The sequence below is a fragment of the Aplidium turbinatum genome, chromosome 5 (genome assembly GCF_918807975.1).
Source record: "Aplidium turbinatum chromosome 5, kaAplTurb1.1, whole genome shotgun sequence".
In the NCBI taxonomy this organism is placed as follows: domain Eukaryota; kingdom Metazoa; phylum Chordata; class Ascidiacea; order Aplousobranchia; family Polyclinidae; genus Aplidium; species Aplidium turbinatum.
The window spans coordinates 16,786,331-16,801,271 of record NC_137476.1 but is presented as its reverse complement, the minus strand read 5'-3'; the positions used below and the strand labels follow the sequence as shown (position 1 = coordinate 16,801,271).

The 14,941-nt window shown below is 37.7% G+C and overlaps 1 protein-coding gene across 3 annotated transcripts in view; it reads left to right on the top strand.

The window, feature by feature from the left end:
* The window catches only part of LOC145770023 (syntaxin-18-like), a 159,928-nt gene that overhangs the window by 98,207 nt on the left and 46,780 nt on the right, over positions 1-14,941 (top strand). For all 3 annotated transcript variants that reach the window (XM_082581605.1, XM_082581603.1, XM_082581604.1), the window contains exon 5: positions 4,790-4,906. In XM_082581605.1, the coding sequence (XP_082437731.1) occupies positions 4,790-4,906 (117 nt within the window). The remainder of the gene's footprint in view (positions 1-4,789; positions 4,907-14,941) is intronic.

The following is a 14,941-nucleotide window of genomic DNA, read 5'->3' as shown; positions in this document are numbered from 1 at the left end:
ATATTACGAATGTATGTATATATTACATGTGTCTGTATTACGAATTATACTAACTGGTGTACATGTACGAAATGTGCGACTTTGTATAAGGTAAAGGTGAGTCCCATACTTGAATACAAGCATCGAGGGATGAGGTTCTCATTATACTAAGCCTTCGGCACTAACGAGAGTAGGGTGGCCAGTTCCTTTCTCTCGGCCGCCTTTACTTCAGCAACTACGCCCACCCAATATATTATACCCTGGGTAGAGGTGGGCGTGGGCGGTGTTTGTCAACAACCAGTATAAGCCGGGAGTCAAACCAGGATTGCATAATTGGAAAGCGAGCGCGTCACCGCTGCGACTTTGTATACTTGTGTTTAAAATTCAGAGACTAAATTGGACATTCATTAACAGCTTTAGAATACAACAAATAAACTACATACAGGAATTATTGCGCGAGGGTCTTTCTACTGCAGTCTGGATATCGCTGACGGTGATCGGCGACGACTCGCAAAAGATACTGTTTTTGTTCTTCGTCACATGTGTGTAATGTGTTGTATTCCGTGATCAACGCCACTCCACGCTCGGCAATGTCCCAACCGGGGTGCCAATTGCAATGCTCAAGGGTGCCGCGAGATATTTTAACTTTAACCCGTTAAGTGTGGAATTTATTTATTTATTTTAACTCTAATCCACAATAAGCCTTTGTTTTCTCGCCCAGGAATAACAGCGTGAAAGAGATTTTGAATCGTTGCTGTTTTTTCCATAAAAACGTTTGAAACGCATCATTATTGCCAGGTTTCATGATTTTATTTTGCGTTTCACGGCGCACAAAGTCAAATTGCAGTGATGGATTATCGGATTGTGTGACCCAGCACGATTATAAAATTGCACGATTGTTTGCGAACCACTATAAAATAGAAACTTTTGCATGGGGGATACCATACCTGCGCATACAAACACGATAGCCTACATAGCTAATCGAGAAAAGGCTAAGTTATAATTGATTTATTCTTTATACCAGTGCTCCGCAACCTTTATTTACTCACGGCACACTTAAAAACTCTTTAAAATTTTGCGGCACAATTCGGCCGACACATTTTCAAAATGTAAAAAATAACTATCATCTTTTTAATGAGATATTTGCGCTTGTTTCTTGCTTTAATAAAGTTAACAATTTGGATACAGTCATTCATTGTTTCTGTCAGCTCCCTTGTAAAATGTTTGATCATCAAGGCTTCCCTGTGTAAGCAGCAATACATAAGTTGAATGGCTGGATTTTGACGTTTTACCCATGCAGCTAAACTTCTTCCTTCGCCCACCATTGCTGAAGCACCATCTGTGCAAACGTTGATGCAGTTATTCCAATGGATACCATGGGTTATGAAAAACTCGTTGGTCACTCTAAAAATTTCCTGGCCAGTCGTTCGTTCCTGGCTGGAAGTTCTTTGCAAAATAATTAGGCTACTCGTTTGTTATGGACTCGCCATTGACAAAACGTTGGCTACTACACTTAATAGCTGTGCTTTCAATATTACGAAATTTTTCATTAAACACTGCTAACTGACAATTCAAAATGACCTAGCCTGACTTCTAAAAACGCACTACCACGTTAACCAGCCTTTTTTAAAACTAGGGCAGCCTTCCCATTGCGAAAACTTCAATGTGAGGCAAAAAAATCATAAATGCACTGTGGGAAGTCTAGCTAGAGTTTGAGTTGTCTTGCAGTGGTAAAGCGAGAATTTTTAAAACATAAAAACTCCTTTCTTTTCAAAAAGTATGTTCTGATGATAGTTATCCCGCGGCACACCGGTTGCGGAGCACTGCTTTATACTTATATGAATATATTTTGTGAATTGCTTTGCGATTACAATTGGGTCTCCAAATTAGTGGATTTTCCGTACAAACGAACATTAAAACTAAAAAAACGAGAACGACTACTTATAGTCGAGGAAGAAATGTGGGTGGCTTTGTCGAATGTGCCTCGAGATATTAAGGGACTTGTGCAAGAAGTCAAGCCCAAATTTCACACTAAATTTTGAATAAATACATTTATTTATGCGCGCTATACTGTACAACTCATTCTGTGCTATTTCATACAGTTACTTGAAATACAGAAATCTCATAAAATTGACCCAGTTTTGCCAGGATGCCGCAAACTATTTATCTCTTCGATAGGGTGCCGCAAGGTCAAAAAGGTTGGGAACCACTGCTCTAAACCCTTGACAGCCTGTTTTAACCTAAAAGGAGGACTTTCTGATGATTACCCTTTTAGGGTGAAACAGGCTGTCAAGGGTTTAGACAGTGGTTCTCAACCTTTTCTGAGTCATGGCCCCCCAGACTGTGGCTCTAAAAGACCATGGCCCCCTTGAGCAAAATAAAAATGTATTTGTTTAAAGAACAATGAAACGAAACCAATAAAAACAGTTAACGAATGATTAAATGATTTAATGCTTTCTTTTTCGTAATAGACTACGCTAGTAAATCAAGCGTATCCTTAATTGTTACGTTACAATCACAAAAGATGATGTAACATGCAGTGAGATAGAACATATGATGAAAAAACATGCTTTTGGCTAGCTTTACGATACTAACACCTACATGAGTGTTTTTTGTGTCACAATTCTGTTATAATTCATCAATACATGTTATAATTTATTAATGAAGCTTTTTATCGTGGCTCCCCTGAGAACGCTCTGTGGTCCCCTTGGGGGGCCGAAGGCCACGGTTGAGAACCCCTGGTTTAGAGGGTAATAACTATGTATGTACTATGTATATTAGTTTACATCATGTACATTTGTACATGTAGTTTATTTACTGTCTTCTAAAGCTGTTATTGATTGTCAAATTTAGTCTCTGAACTTTAAACACAAGTATACAAAGTCGCACATTTTGTATATATATGTAGACCAGTTAGTATAATTCGTAATACAGACGTACGTACATGAGTTTATAAACAGACTATATAGAGTAATTATTAAACTGTATTTTTCTTGCAATATGCCATGGCACTGTACCATATTTTTTACTGTACCGTATCATATCATATCTGTATCACATCCTCTTAAAACGTTAAAATGGGGGCAAACGACAAAACTTTGAACCCCGGTAGCAACCCCTAAATATCAACCAATCTTTATGAAAATTCACATATATCATTTTCTCATCAATGGTAACAATATTTTAGGGTGAGACATTAACATTTACAAAAAAAGTTTTTTTTGGACCACCCTAGTACAGAGTAATCATGTTATTTTCTGTTTACGTATGTATTTATGTTCTGTATTTAAATGTACTACTTTTAAGTTAATTAAAACTTCAGTAAGTGAAATGTCTGGTTATTCTAACAGAACAGAAGGCACCACCTCTTCACCACATACACAAATTGTTGAAATAGGCTGGAAAACTCCATTTGCAGATGACTACATGATTACAAACAATGCCACGCTCTTTCAAAAGCACCACATCAAATCCAATCCTGGCATTGTAATGGACTATGTCCAGTTTGTGTTTTACAACCAGTTGTTACTTTGAAAACCTCACTGGGCTATGTCCAAAAAAAGGGTGTAAAAAAATGAGGAGTGACACACAATTTTGAAAAACATCTAGTTGTGTGCAAACCAAGGAGAGCATGGTATGGTTGTAAGCATGTGGCACTGGTGTTTGATCCATTTGAGATATCAAAAATATTCAAAAAAAAATGTTTTTTTGCGTTTATCTCAGTTTGATGATTTTGGACATAACACCATTTGGTTTTACCTCAACGATATATGCAGTACAGCATGTGCATTTACCCATTACCTTGTGCTTGCGCTACCGTTTTTGTCCAAAACACGGTAAAATATGCGTTTTTTGTCATAACTTTTTTTTTAGTGAAATTAAGGCAAAAAGTCCTCTTAGAGCAGATAGAAACATTATGATTCTGCATCATTTGATACCAAACTCATGTTCTTAGTACCAGCAGTTCTAAAGTTACAGACAATTTGAGAATTTTGTGGGTATTTCCCCATAAAATGAGGGGTAGCACGGCCAATAGGCTAGGGGGTGCAACTCCCCGAAACCAGTATTGTTGTTGTATTTTTACCAATTTGTCAGGGATCTAGACCCCCCTTTTTTTTAATTAAAAAAAAGTTTTTTTCACTCCACCCTATTTGAGAAGCCCTAAGTTATAGATACAGAAGTCCTTTTTGAACTCGCAGTAACGTCAACGGCTTAACAAATGCACTAATATTATATATGCAACATACCTCTCGCAATTTGGACCAAACGTTTTGAAAATTACCATTACACAACAACAAAAAATACAGTATCAGTTGTAATTACAATTACATGAAATTATGTGATTAATTGCGTTAAAATTGTAATTAATCCAACTCTGATGATGGCCAGATGAAGCAAAGGAACAAACTGTGAAAAACTGTAGTGGCTAACCGAGCATCCATTTTGACCTTCGACCCAAGCCTGTGTTGCAAAATAAAAACAGTATTCTCGTATAGTAAAAATACAAGTATATGGTTTTTAACTTTATTTACTGAATGTTTTGTTTACACCAAATGAAAGTTTGCTGTCAATGATTTGTACTGTGGTACTGTGGTAATCACTTCTTTGCAGCACGACTGCATGAGTAAAAATATCATAAAAGTAACTGTGTGTTTGCAATTCCCTGTCAATAGCTTTCAATTAAGATAGGAAAATTCACATAAATCAAAGCAATTGAAAAACTGTGGTCAATATTGCTGTTAAAGCATAATATTTAACTTCAGATTTCCCAACATGATGAATGATGATGTTACACGTCATTGTTGTTCAGTTTCAGCAGGAAAATGCAGCTCTGTTGACCGACATGAACAGCATGATTGATGAAGTAAAAGCCATCGAAGGAAAAGTTGTTGAGATTGCCCGACTTCAAGAGCTGTTTAGTGAACAGGTATGCTCTACTTATGTGAGTAGGTTTTTGTTGAATAAGCATTCTCACCACTTTGTTCAACTTTTGGGAATACTCCACTACGAAACACCGATTGATTGTTCAATACCCCGCCCCAGTTCCCAAAAAAGTAATTATAGTTAGTTGGTCTTATAGTTAGTTGGTCTTATACGTACAACAAATTACAATCTTGTCCTCTGTCAGTTACATTAAAAGCAAGGACTCTGACATACTTTTAGGCTTCAGAATTTTAGCTGTTTTTCGAAGTCTTGAAGCCATTGCCTTATTCTCATGACACTACCAAGGCGGTAGTTTGTAGTGCTTTAAACATGTGTTTCTTTTTAAAATCATAGAAAGTTTTGTAGTGCAGCTGGTGCAATGAGCTACAGAAGACAGTTAGCAAATGTTACGTAGAGCATATTTAAATACTTGTTTACAAAGACAGTTGAAATCTTACCAGTAAGCTGTTTTTTAACAAAGCCTGATGCGGTAGGCTAGATGTAAAGCAAGTATATGTGTAGTTGAATTAACAAGCAACCATCAGCATGCTGTGATTATCCAGGCCTGATGCTAATAGCGCAATGCAAGTCATCATAACAAGATTTATTAAACTGCTACCGGTGCCAATTGTCAGACGTAATAAAAGCCTTCGTAACCCCTTTTTAGATATCCCTGATCCCATTCTGCGGATAATTTAGTTTTACATGTAATATACTGCACAGTGCACACGCATAAAGATGCATGGATTTTCGAAAATTATCAAGCCTTTATCATGTGCATCAGTTGAGGCCAAGCGTATTTTCTCTATTCTTAGGTTTGTGTAAACACGTTCAGAAATTGTTTTGACAATGACATTCGTGATGCCCTTATTTTCCAGTTAATACGCTATTATTAGGAGCATAGGCGTCGAAATAGGGTGGGCAGGGTGGGCGACGCCCACCCTGCCGTGAAACGAGGGTGGGCAAAATATGTTTCGCCCACCCTGTTTTCATGACACTTATGAAGTGTTTGTTAGAATTATTTCCGTTTTTCTTAAACGCTGGATTATCCAACCAACAGCAGCGCAACTTCTTGTTTTACGCTATGTCTCTCGCTAAGTATCCGACAGAACAAAGCAACAACGCTGCGTGGAAAAAAGGGGGTACTCACTACACTGTTGTTGTTACGGCAACTGCCACAGCTGGCAATTCCTAGTGAGAGAAAGCCACGTTTGATCTTTTTCCGAATGGTCTCACTTTCGTTACGTCACAATCAAACTTGAGTTCCCGGTCAGCGTAAGAGAATGTGAATATGACATCATAATGAACATGACAATAAAATAACCGATACAAACGAAAGACGTACTGAAACAATTGCTTTTACAAATCAAAATGCGGCAAATCGGAAGGCGCCACTTTAAAGATAACAGGTCACGAGTCATGCGCTTTTTAGGTCCCAAAGGAAAACATAAGAGAAGTTTGTTTAGTTTAGCAGCGCTCATAAGATCGCAAGGTGCAAGAAAGAAAACATCCAACCTATTAAAGCTTAGCCTAATTGCTGCAGCGACGCTAAACGCAGTCTTTGTGAGAAAGACTAACCAGTAAACCACACTCTTCGAAATTACCGTCGGCAATTGCCGAGGTGATTGTAAGGACCACAAGATTACAAGAAAAAATTAATTTTCTTAGACTACACCAGACTAGGATGTTGATTCAATCTTGCTATTGCTGGATGTTTTATTTGGGTTGCTTCCTACTTCGCCGGCGCTTAGACATGTGCCCACTGCCCAGCTGAGAGAATCTTTTGTAGAAATATCACTTTATTTGCATTGATTTCTACGTCAAATTAATGTAAGCATCTACTCCTTGTTGCGCCTCGCTTTCTGTTACCTCGTCCAGCTGATACAGCTCTGATGATACCGATTCTGACTAGTTTATCACACAGACTTTGTTGCTCGCAGTAAATCGAGGCAATCTTCTCGCAGGGAGCTCTTGATATGTTACCTGTACCTGGTTGAGCAATTAACGTTATTTTATGATAATTCAACGGTACTAGATGTCGAATTAATGTAAAACAAGCGTAAATTTCTTATTGGGCATTGTTGTTACGCAATATGACCCGCCGAGAAAATTAAATCGATTTGTGTTGACTCGAACGTTGAATCAACCCAAAACTAACTACTTTCCTCCTCCCCGTGAGTTTTTTAACGTGAATTACCGTAACAGCGTGCGTATCGCGTTGCTCGCTTTATCACTACTTTTGGTATTATTACATCACAACAAATCAAACAATGCGTTCGTGATAGACTACTCTAGTATATTTTTCGCTTCTCGTTTTAGTATAATCTTTTCCTAGTAAGTGTTCACAGCAATTGCCGAGGCAACTTCAACTTTTGCCGTTTGGCCTAAGCAACGTTTTTGCCGAAGTAAAAATATGCTAATTTCGAAGACTGAACCATTGCGAATTTGCAAACATATACAAAACACATTCAATGAAATCTGTTTGAAAACTCTCGCCCACCCAGAATTCCTCTTTTCTAAGAAAAAATCGACGCCTATGATTAGGAGCATTGTATTTGTAATGTAACCTTGTATTTTAACGTCTACCAATTAAAATACAATTGTTTGGTTAACACCAAACAAAAAATTATTCTTTTAGATGGCAGTTTGAAGTGAAAGCAAACTGTTCATAAAAACTTACTTTGAAATAAAACTACATCAATACAACCAAAATTTTTGAAATATATTTTGTTTACAATTGCTTGCACACAAAAACGAAATTCTTCCAAATATTTCTTTCGAACAACGAACTTTAGGTCTAAGAAATATCTATTTAAAGTTCACTAAATATTCTGTATAATTTTATGTACATTTTTCTACTTTTAATTCAAAATCTGAGATTGTTAAGTGAAAATTCCAACCCTACCCTGAAGACTGGACACATCCGAAGCTTATTAATGAAATACGATTGAAGAATGTAACATCCTGAAACATCAGGGTCGACCAGTTATTTGCACTTTGCAGTGATTCCTTTATCTCTGTCCACTGTTAAACCTTCTCTACTTTTGTTAACATTCTCTGTTGTTGCTATCTTCAACTTTCAGGATAATTTGTTATGTTATCTTCCACAGTGTCATCCCTAATTTTCTTGTTTCTTCCTTGTCTCATTTTTCATGTAACTACTTTATTCTGCACTCACTTTGTCAAATTGTTCTCATCCATTCGTTCAAGATGTCCAATCTATCTCAGACGATGATCATGCAAGTACTCTGCAATATTCTCAACATCAGTCCAGTCTTTCAAGACATCATAATTATTGAGAAGTGTCTTGCCACACATCATACGAATCATTCTCATTTCTGTAGTTTGTATTCACCTAATATCTGTCCTCTTCATCGCCAAGCATTCACTTCCATAACACATTCTGCTTCTTACACTTGCCTTGTACAACCTTCGTTTCAATCTGCAAGAAAGCATTTTGCCACAAAGTGTGCCTGACAATTTTTTATACTTTTTCTAAGTTTCCAATTCGCATGTATGCTTGCAGTCACTGCTTTGCTGGTGCAATTATCTATTCCTAACATATCTCCAAGATAGCGGAACTCCATGACAACTTCTGTCTTACCGCATTCCAATTTTACGTGCTTCTTTGAGGTTCCGTCAGCTACAATACCCTTACATCTTCTACATCCAAAACGCACCCCACTCATCAATCTTCCATGAATGCCTCAACATCTTTTGTGCACCTAATACTTGCATTTAACACACCAAATAGAATTGCTCATTAGAGTCCTTACTCTCGTGCGACATATTGCGCATTGGTCCCCAACATTGACTGCCAAAACCTCATTTGTACAATGTATATACATTTTATTCTTGTTCTCATTGCTTTCGTTTTATTCACATTCACTTTTAAACCTTTGTTTTGTAATGCATTTTTCCACCTGCCAACTTTTCTTCCACCTCTTTCCAACTGTCTCTCATAAGCTTAATCTCTTCACTACAAATAATGGGAAATTTTATTGAAAACTTTACTAATATTTTTTTTTGATAGTTATAGTTTTGAAATTTTGCTTATTTATATGACAGAGGACAGTTATATTTATTTTGTCCATACTGTTTTGTTCAATCCAGTAGCTTACTTTCATCATCATCCAAATTCGGTTTTGTCTCCAGTAGTGTTGGTGGTCGATTCTTTCCTTGCAGCAATTGTCTTCACTCGTATTCTTCATCTCATTCTGTCTATCGTATCTTCTTTCTTCACTCTGACCCATAGGCGCCAACTTTTCAAAAAACCTTGGGGGGCAAAAAACATGATGACGTCATAACCATAACGCTATTTTACTCAATTAAAATGGCGACTACGACTAGGCGTACTGCATGCGTAAAACTAAAAGTTTCAAGTAGCGGTTCTGTGAAATTCGGTTTGCGACCTAGGTGTCAAGTGATTCGAACTTAATTTTCAAATTTAATGATTTCTTGTCAACTCTAAACTTTATGCACTTGTTGAGCAATATGCAAAGCTTATGAGACAAAACAGCGGAAAGAGCTGTTTTAAGAGATCGATTTTTTTATTTTTGCGTGTAGGATATAATCGTTCTTATTACGTAACATTCCATGATCGTTGAAGTCGATGTCAAACCTTAGCGGCCGCATAAAACAATGATGTCAGGTTAGCTAAGTGATAATAGCGGTAAGAGACGTCGTTAATGCAGACAATATCTGCGACCAAGACCATTAAACACCTTTTCTTTTATCGGTTTTCGATTTAATTCTTACACACTGCGAAGCGCGAACAAAACAATGTGTGTCTGTTGAATCATAATTGATCTCACAGCGGGAAGACCTCGTTGAAATTAGCGCGTCTAATTTAGCTGGTTTACTTAATATTGCTGTGAATAGTTACATGACTATTCCAGCAGCGTAATCGTCTACTTTGAAATTTCAATACCGTATGAGAAACTCATGCGATCAGCTGCTGTTTTGCGGGGAAGAGCAACGTAGGCTACATTTCGCTTTCGGCATTCTTTAAGTTCGTTTAAATAATCTAAATTTCTTTCGCGAAGTGTTTTATCTTTGAAACACCATTTGTAATAACCATTTTTGTAGGCCCAGGGCTGCGATTTTTGGTGACGAGGTCACTCGACACGTCACTTTTACACTATTTGACAAACGCCGTGCCTTACGAAAAAAAAAAAAAACGAAAAAAAAAGGAAAATAAAAAGGAAAAAAAAAACTGAGAGAGGACTAAACGTCGTCAGGTCGAGGAACAATCGGGGGGGCATCACGTGATGCAATCATAAGAGTGCTGACTTACGTAAACTTTCTTGCGCCAGGTACTTCAAAGCAAGGTATAAAAGTGCCGCTTGACTTCACACGAGAAACTCCCAAGGCGTCAGCGCCGCCATTTTGAACACTGCGGGAGATTGCTTTGATCGAAGTTCCAACGCCTGGCATCAAACATTTCGCCACACACGGTTGTGCTATTCGACACAACGGGTTTCTTTTATAGTTAAATAACCGAAGTAGGCTACTTTAATTGTCAACGTGTTTGCAAGTTTGTATTTATGTCTGACTTATGCACTTGTTGTTCCAAGCTTGCAGAAATGTTTTGCAATGTAAATAAGGAATAGTAGACAGATAAACACGGTTGCAACTTGACTTCCATCCACTAAAAGAGTTTCTGTGATTACGTAATGGGCGATTTTGCATTTGCATTCACAAAAGCACACAACTCAGCTGGTAAAAATCGTCGTTTTTACATTGAATCAAAAAAACGAGAAGCGACAAATATACTAGAGTGGTCTATCACGAGTCACGACCGCACTGTTTGATTTGTAGTGATGTAATAATACTAAAAGTAGCGATACGCACGCTGTTACGTTAAATAACTCAGGGGGAAAAGTAAGTTAATTTTGGGTTGATTCAACGTTCGAGTCAGCACAAATCTATTTAATTTTCCTGGTGGGTTACATTGCGTACCCAGACAGCAAAAATCATCATTTTTACATTGATTCAACGTCTACAGACGTGAAGTCAATGCAAAAATAACGAATTTTGCTGCCTGCGTAACAATGACCAAGAAGAAATTTACGTTTGTTTTAAATTAATTCGACATCTAGCGATTTTAAATTATCATAAAATAACGTTAATTGCTCAACCAGGTACCGGTAACAAATTAATAGCTCTCTACGAGAAGATAGCCTCGATTTACGTTTACACTAGCATAATTTCGGCACAATTGAGATACTGCGAGCAAACACGAGTCTGTTTGATAAAGAACTAGCTGTCAAAATCGGAATCATAAGACGCTGTATGGGAGGATGAAGCTGTCGCATCGTCACTGGAATACTTGAAGACGCAAAACTGCCCAAGTGCCCGTTCATAAACGCGTAATGCCATATGATCAGAAGCATTATTTTTCTTTTCTGCCGAAGAACCGTTCATCTAATTTCGTATTACTTTTTTAACTTGACCCGTAGCTTTTGTAATTCCGATTTGCTTCATCATAAATTCTTTACAAATTTTGCAAAATACCGCACTAACTTTTCCTTCTGTTTGATAATCTATAGCAGGTAAATTCCACTTTTTAACTGTATCTTCTTTCACGATGATTTATATTCGCAACGACACCGGTAAACAATAAGCATTCGACGAAAGAATAACATTTGCGTAACAATTAAGCCAGTATTCATAAGGTGGCAAACTTTTTACAGTTCACAAGAGCATTGTCAGCGCATAAAATAGCTTGCGTGATGCTCTGGGCTACCGCCGTGTGACACGCGATGAAGAAGCGCATAAAATTGCGTTTGATTAAACATTAAAGCATACAGCAATTGTCGCAGCAATCCAAGGTGTGTTGATTTGGCGACGGCAAGGTTTTTGTCTTCATAGATGGAATCACTCAACCAGCGTGCGATTAAAAACTTTAAGTAAGTGACTCTGATACCACACAACTTGTGCGGTAACTCGAGCCAAACGCTTATAATCTGACTCTTGTGAAGTCATATTACTATTCGACAAACAAGCGTAGAATTTTTGGTCGTTCGACAAGAAAGAAAAAAATCGCAGCCCTGCTCACCCCCCAAAAAGGTTCCATTTACCACAAAAAACCCTGTGTAAAAATTTTTTTGAAAAATATTAACATATAGAGGTTCCTCGAGGCCTCTGAAAGTTTCACGTTTTTATGCATGTATGTCATACCTCTGTAAGCTTAGCTACGCCGTAAAGGAGCCACGATTTCTCTCGCTCGCCGCGCTTTGGACCCCGACCATCTCCTCCATGCAACACTCAAGAGACCACCACCTATAAAGCAGCGGTTGAAATCAAGACGCCCCTTTGTGCCTGCCGCACAACAACTCCTTAAGAACGCAGAAGAACTTGGTTTAAGTGCGGCACACTGGACGAACCACATGTGGAACACGGAGTGGCAAAATCACACCTCCACGCTCCGTGACTTCTTACCCGACGCCGATCCCCGTCCACCAGGGATGTCCCTCGCAAGGCTTGCATGGGTCAGGCTTAACCGCCTGCGAACTGGCGTCGGCCGCTTTCGTTCGGACATGCACAAGTGGGGCCTGGCTCCTTCATCAGAATGCGAGTGTGGTGCCACGGAACAGACAGCAGACCATGTCATCCACCACTGCCTAACCCACCGGCCTCCACACGGTGCGCATGGTCTGAGAATCCTGGACGACGAGACTGCTGAGTGGCTGAAGACTTCCTGCCCTCCAATCTAGCCTGGAAAGATCGCTCATACGCCATCATCATCAGCTTGGTATTGACATGCTGATTTGAAATGCACAAGTGTTAGGGCTTGTTTTCATCAGCATGGCATAAATAATAACGCAGTTTGGTATACCTAAGACAAAAGCTCTTTTTTGCGAGCTTGATGATAACTATTATTCATAAAAAATGAGAATGTTCACAATTCACATGTTTGAAAGCAGGGTTGGTTGATTTAAATCAAATGATTTAAATCATTGATTTAAATCATGATTTAAATCAAACAATAAAAATCAAAAAAATCAATTAAAAAAATCAAATGATTTTTTCTTTGCTAAAATAAAAATAAATACATCAACAAACGTTTCACTGCTTCACTGTAATACAAAAGCTATATTTAAATACTTAAGGCTATAGTATAGGCTATGCATGTTTTGTAAGGCAACTTAGTTTACTTTTCAGTTCACAAACAGTGTTGTTAACTAAACATAGTTTTTGAGCGAGTTTTTTCCACTTTTGGTCTGGTTCAATCAGAAGTTCGAAATCGATTGGGCACTGCAAAAGCTGGCGAGCTTGTATTTATGTACAAACTTCTCAATGCAAAATAAACTGCAATTTTGTGTCATATGAACTTTTATAATTTTGGTATGGTACGTCGGTAACATAATTATATTACACAGTTAAACTTTCTTTGCAAAAAGTCTGGTTGTAGGCCATGCGTCAGTTGAGCAAAAAAGCAAAGTAATGTGTGCTCAAACGTAAGGAAAGATCTTAGTGTAGTGAGATGACAGTCTGAGACGTACCTCAATCTCGATATGCACATTATGATTTAGTATAAAACAACATATCACACCTACTTAAAAATATGTGCAATAGACAGTAGTCAGGCTAGCCTACAATATGATAATAAAAATGATTAAACACTTGCAAAGCAAAGCCTTTCAATCAATCAAGGAGTTAAAAATAATTCTGCTATCTTACTAGAATAATCTCTTCCCCCAAGTAGACTCGACGCTTTTTTATATAAAAAAAATCAAAAAAATCTGATTTAAATCAAAAAAATCCAATTTAAATCAAAAAAATCGGATTTTTTTGATTTTTTTAAAAAAATCATGATTTTTTCCAACCCTGTTTGAAAGTGATGAAGCATATTAACTGCTTCGAAATATTGCGCAACAAACAGTCTAAAGCAATAATAAGTGAGCCTTTAGTTGCAATAAAAATAACAATACATGCTGCATAGATATGTATTAGATGTGTAATTTAGAAAAGTTGTGATTCATACGATATTGCGGTCATGTTAAAACAAACTTGCTAAATGCAAATTAATAGTCATTGGTTAATGGTTATAATTTGGTCAACGCTTCAAAAATGGTAAAATGTCACATCAAAGCCTTTTTAAGTGGTTCAGAAATGCATTTTTGATGTTGTGAAACGGCTTGAAGAAGGTACTGCAACTGTTTCTCATCCTTAGTGAGTCGCCCAGAAAAGCTTTGGATAAGTGCTATATAGCTCTTTCTGCATGATCATTGATCACAGCTAGAGATTTACATAGTTCTCGAGCAGTCTGATAAGCACTGTTTTCTTCCCACTCTGATACAGAAAGATGGAGAAAGAATCTGGAAGGCTTAATTTTTTGAACAACAACTTTGTGTTTGTACTGGCAAATGAAGATAAGTGTCTTAGTTTTTAAGGTGTCAAGTGTCATGGTGACTTTTTTATTGGGTGCTTCCAAATTTTCTTCAATTCTCATCACTTCCACTATTTCTTCTTTGATGTTTGCTGCAACATTATCATCAAACAGAGAAAGGGCAACAAGCTCTTCCGAAAGATACTACAGATGACGACCCATCTTTTCAGTCGTTGCTTCGGAGATACCTTTGTTAACAGTTTTATAAGCTTCCAATTCTTTATATAAGGACAAATCATTGTTGGGAGCCTTTATAGCCAAAGGAGCTGTTAATCCACGCCTTGATATAGATACGTATAAAAAACACACATAGGTCACGGAGACCGTTTTGCTCACGGCACGTCAGGTGAAACCGACTTCGAAATAACCACACCTTAAAGGTGTACATCACTTTCATCCTCCACCGTGCATGATGGCTTGCACCAGGTGCTTTAAAATTAGCTTGCCCCAGTGTAGTATCTCCAAGAAAAAGCAATAAGATTTCCATTATTTCACGATAATCATCACGAGGTTGCTTTTCCTTGGCCAATACTACATGAATGAACTGAATAAGGTCATCTTTGATATCTGTAACACCAGCTGCAGCTTCTTCATCAGTGGAAGAATCTTCATAATTCTCTTGAGCTATGTACTCCCACTGCTCCT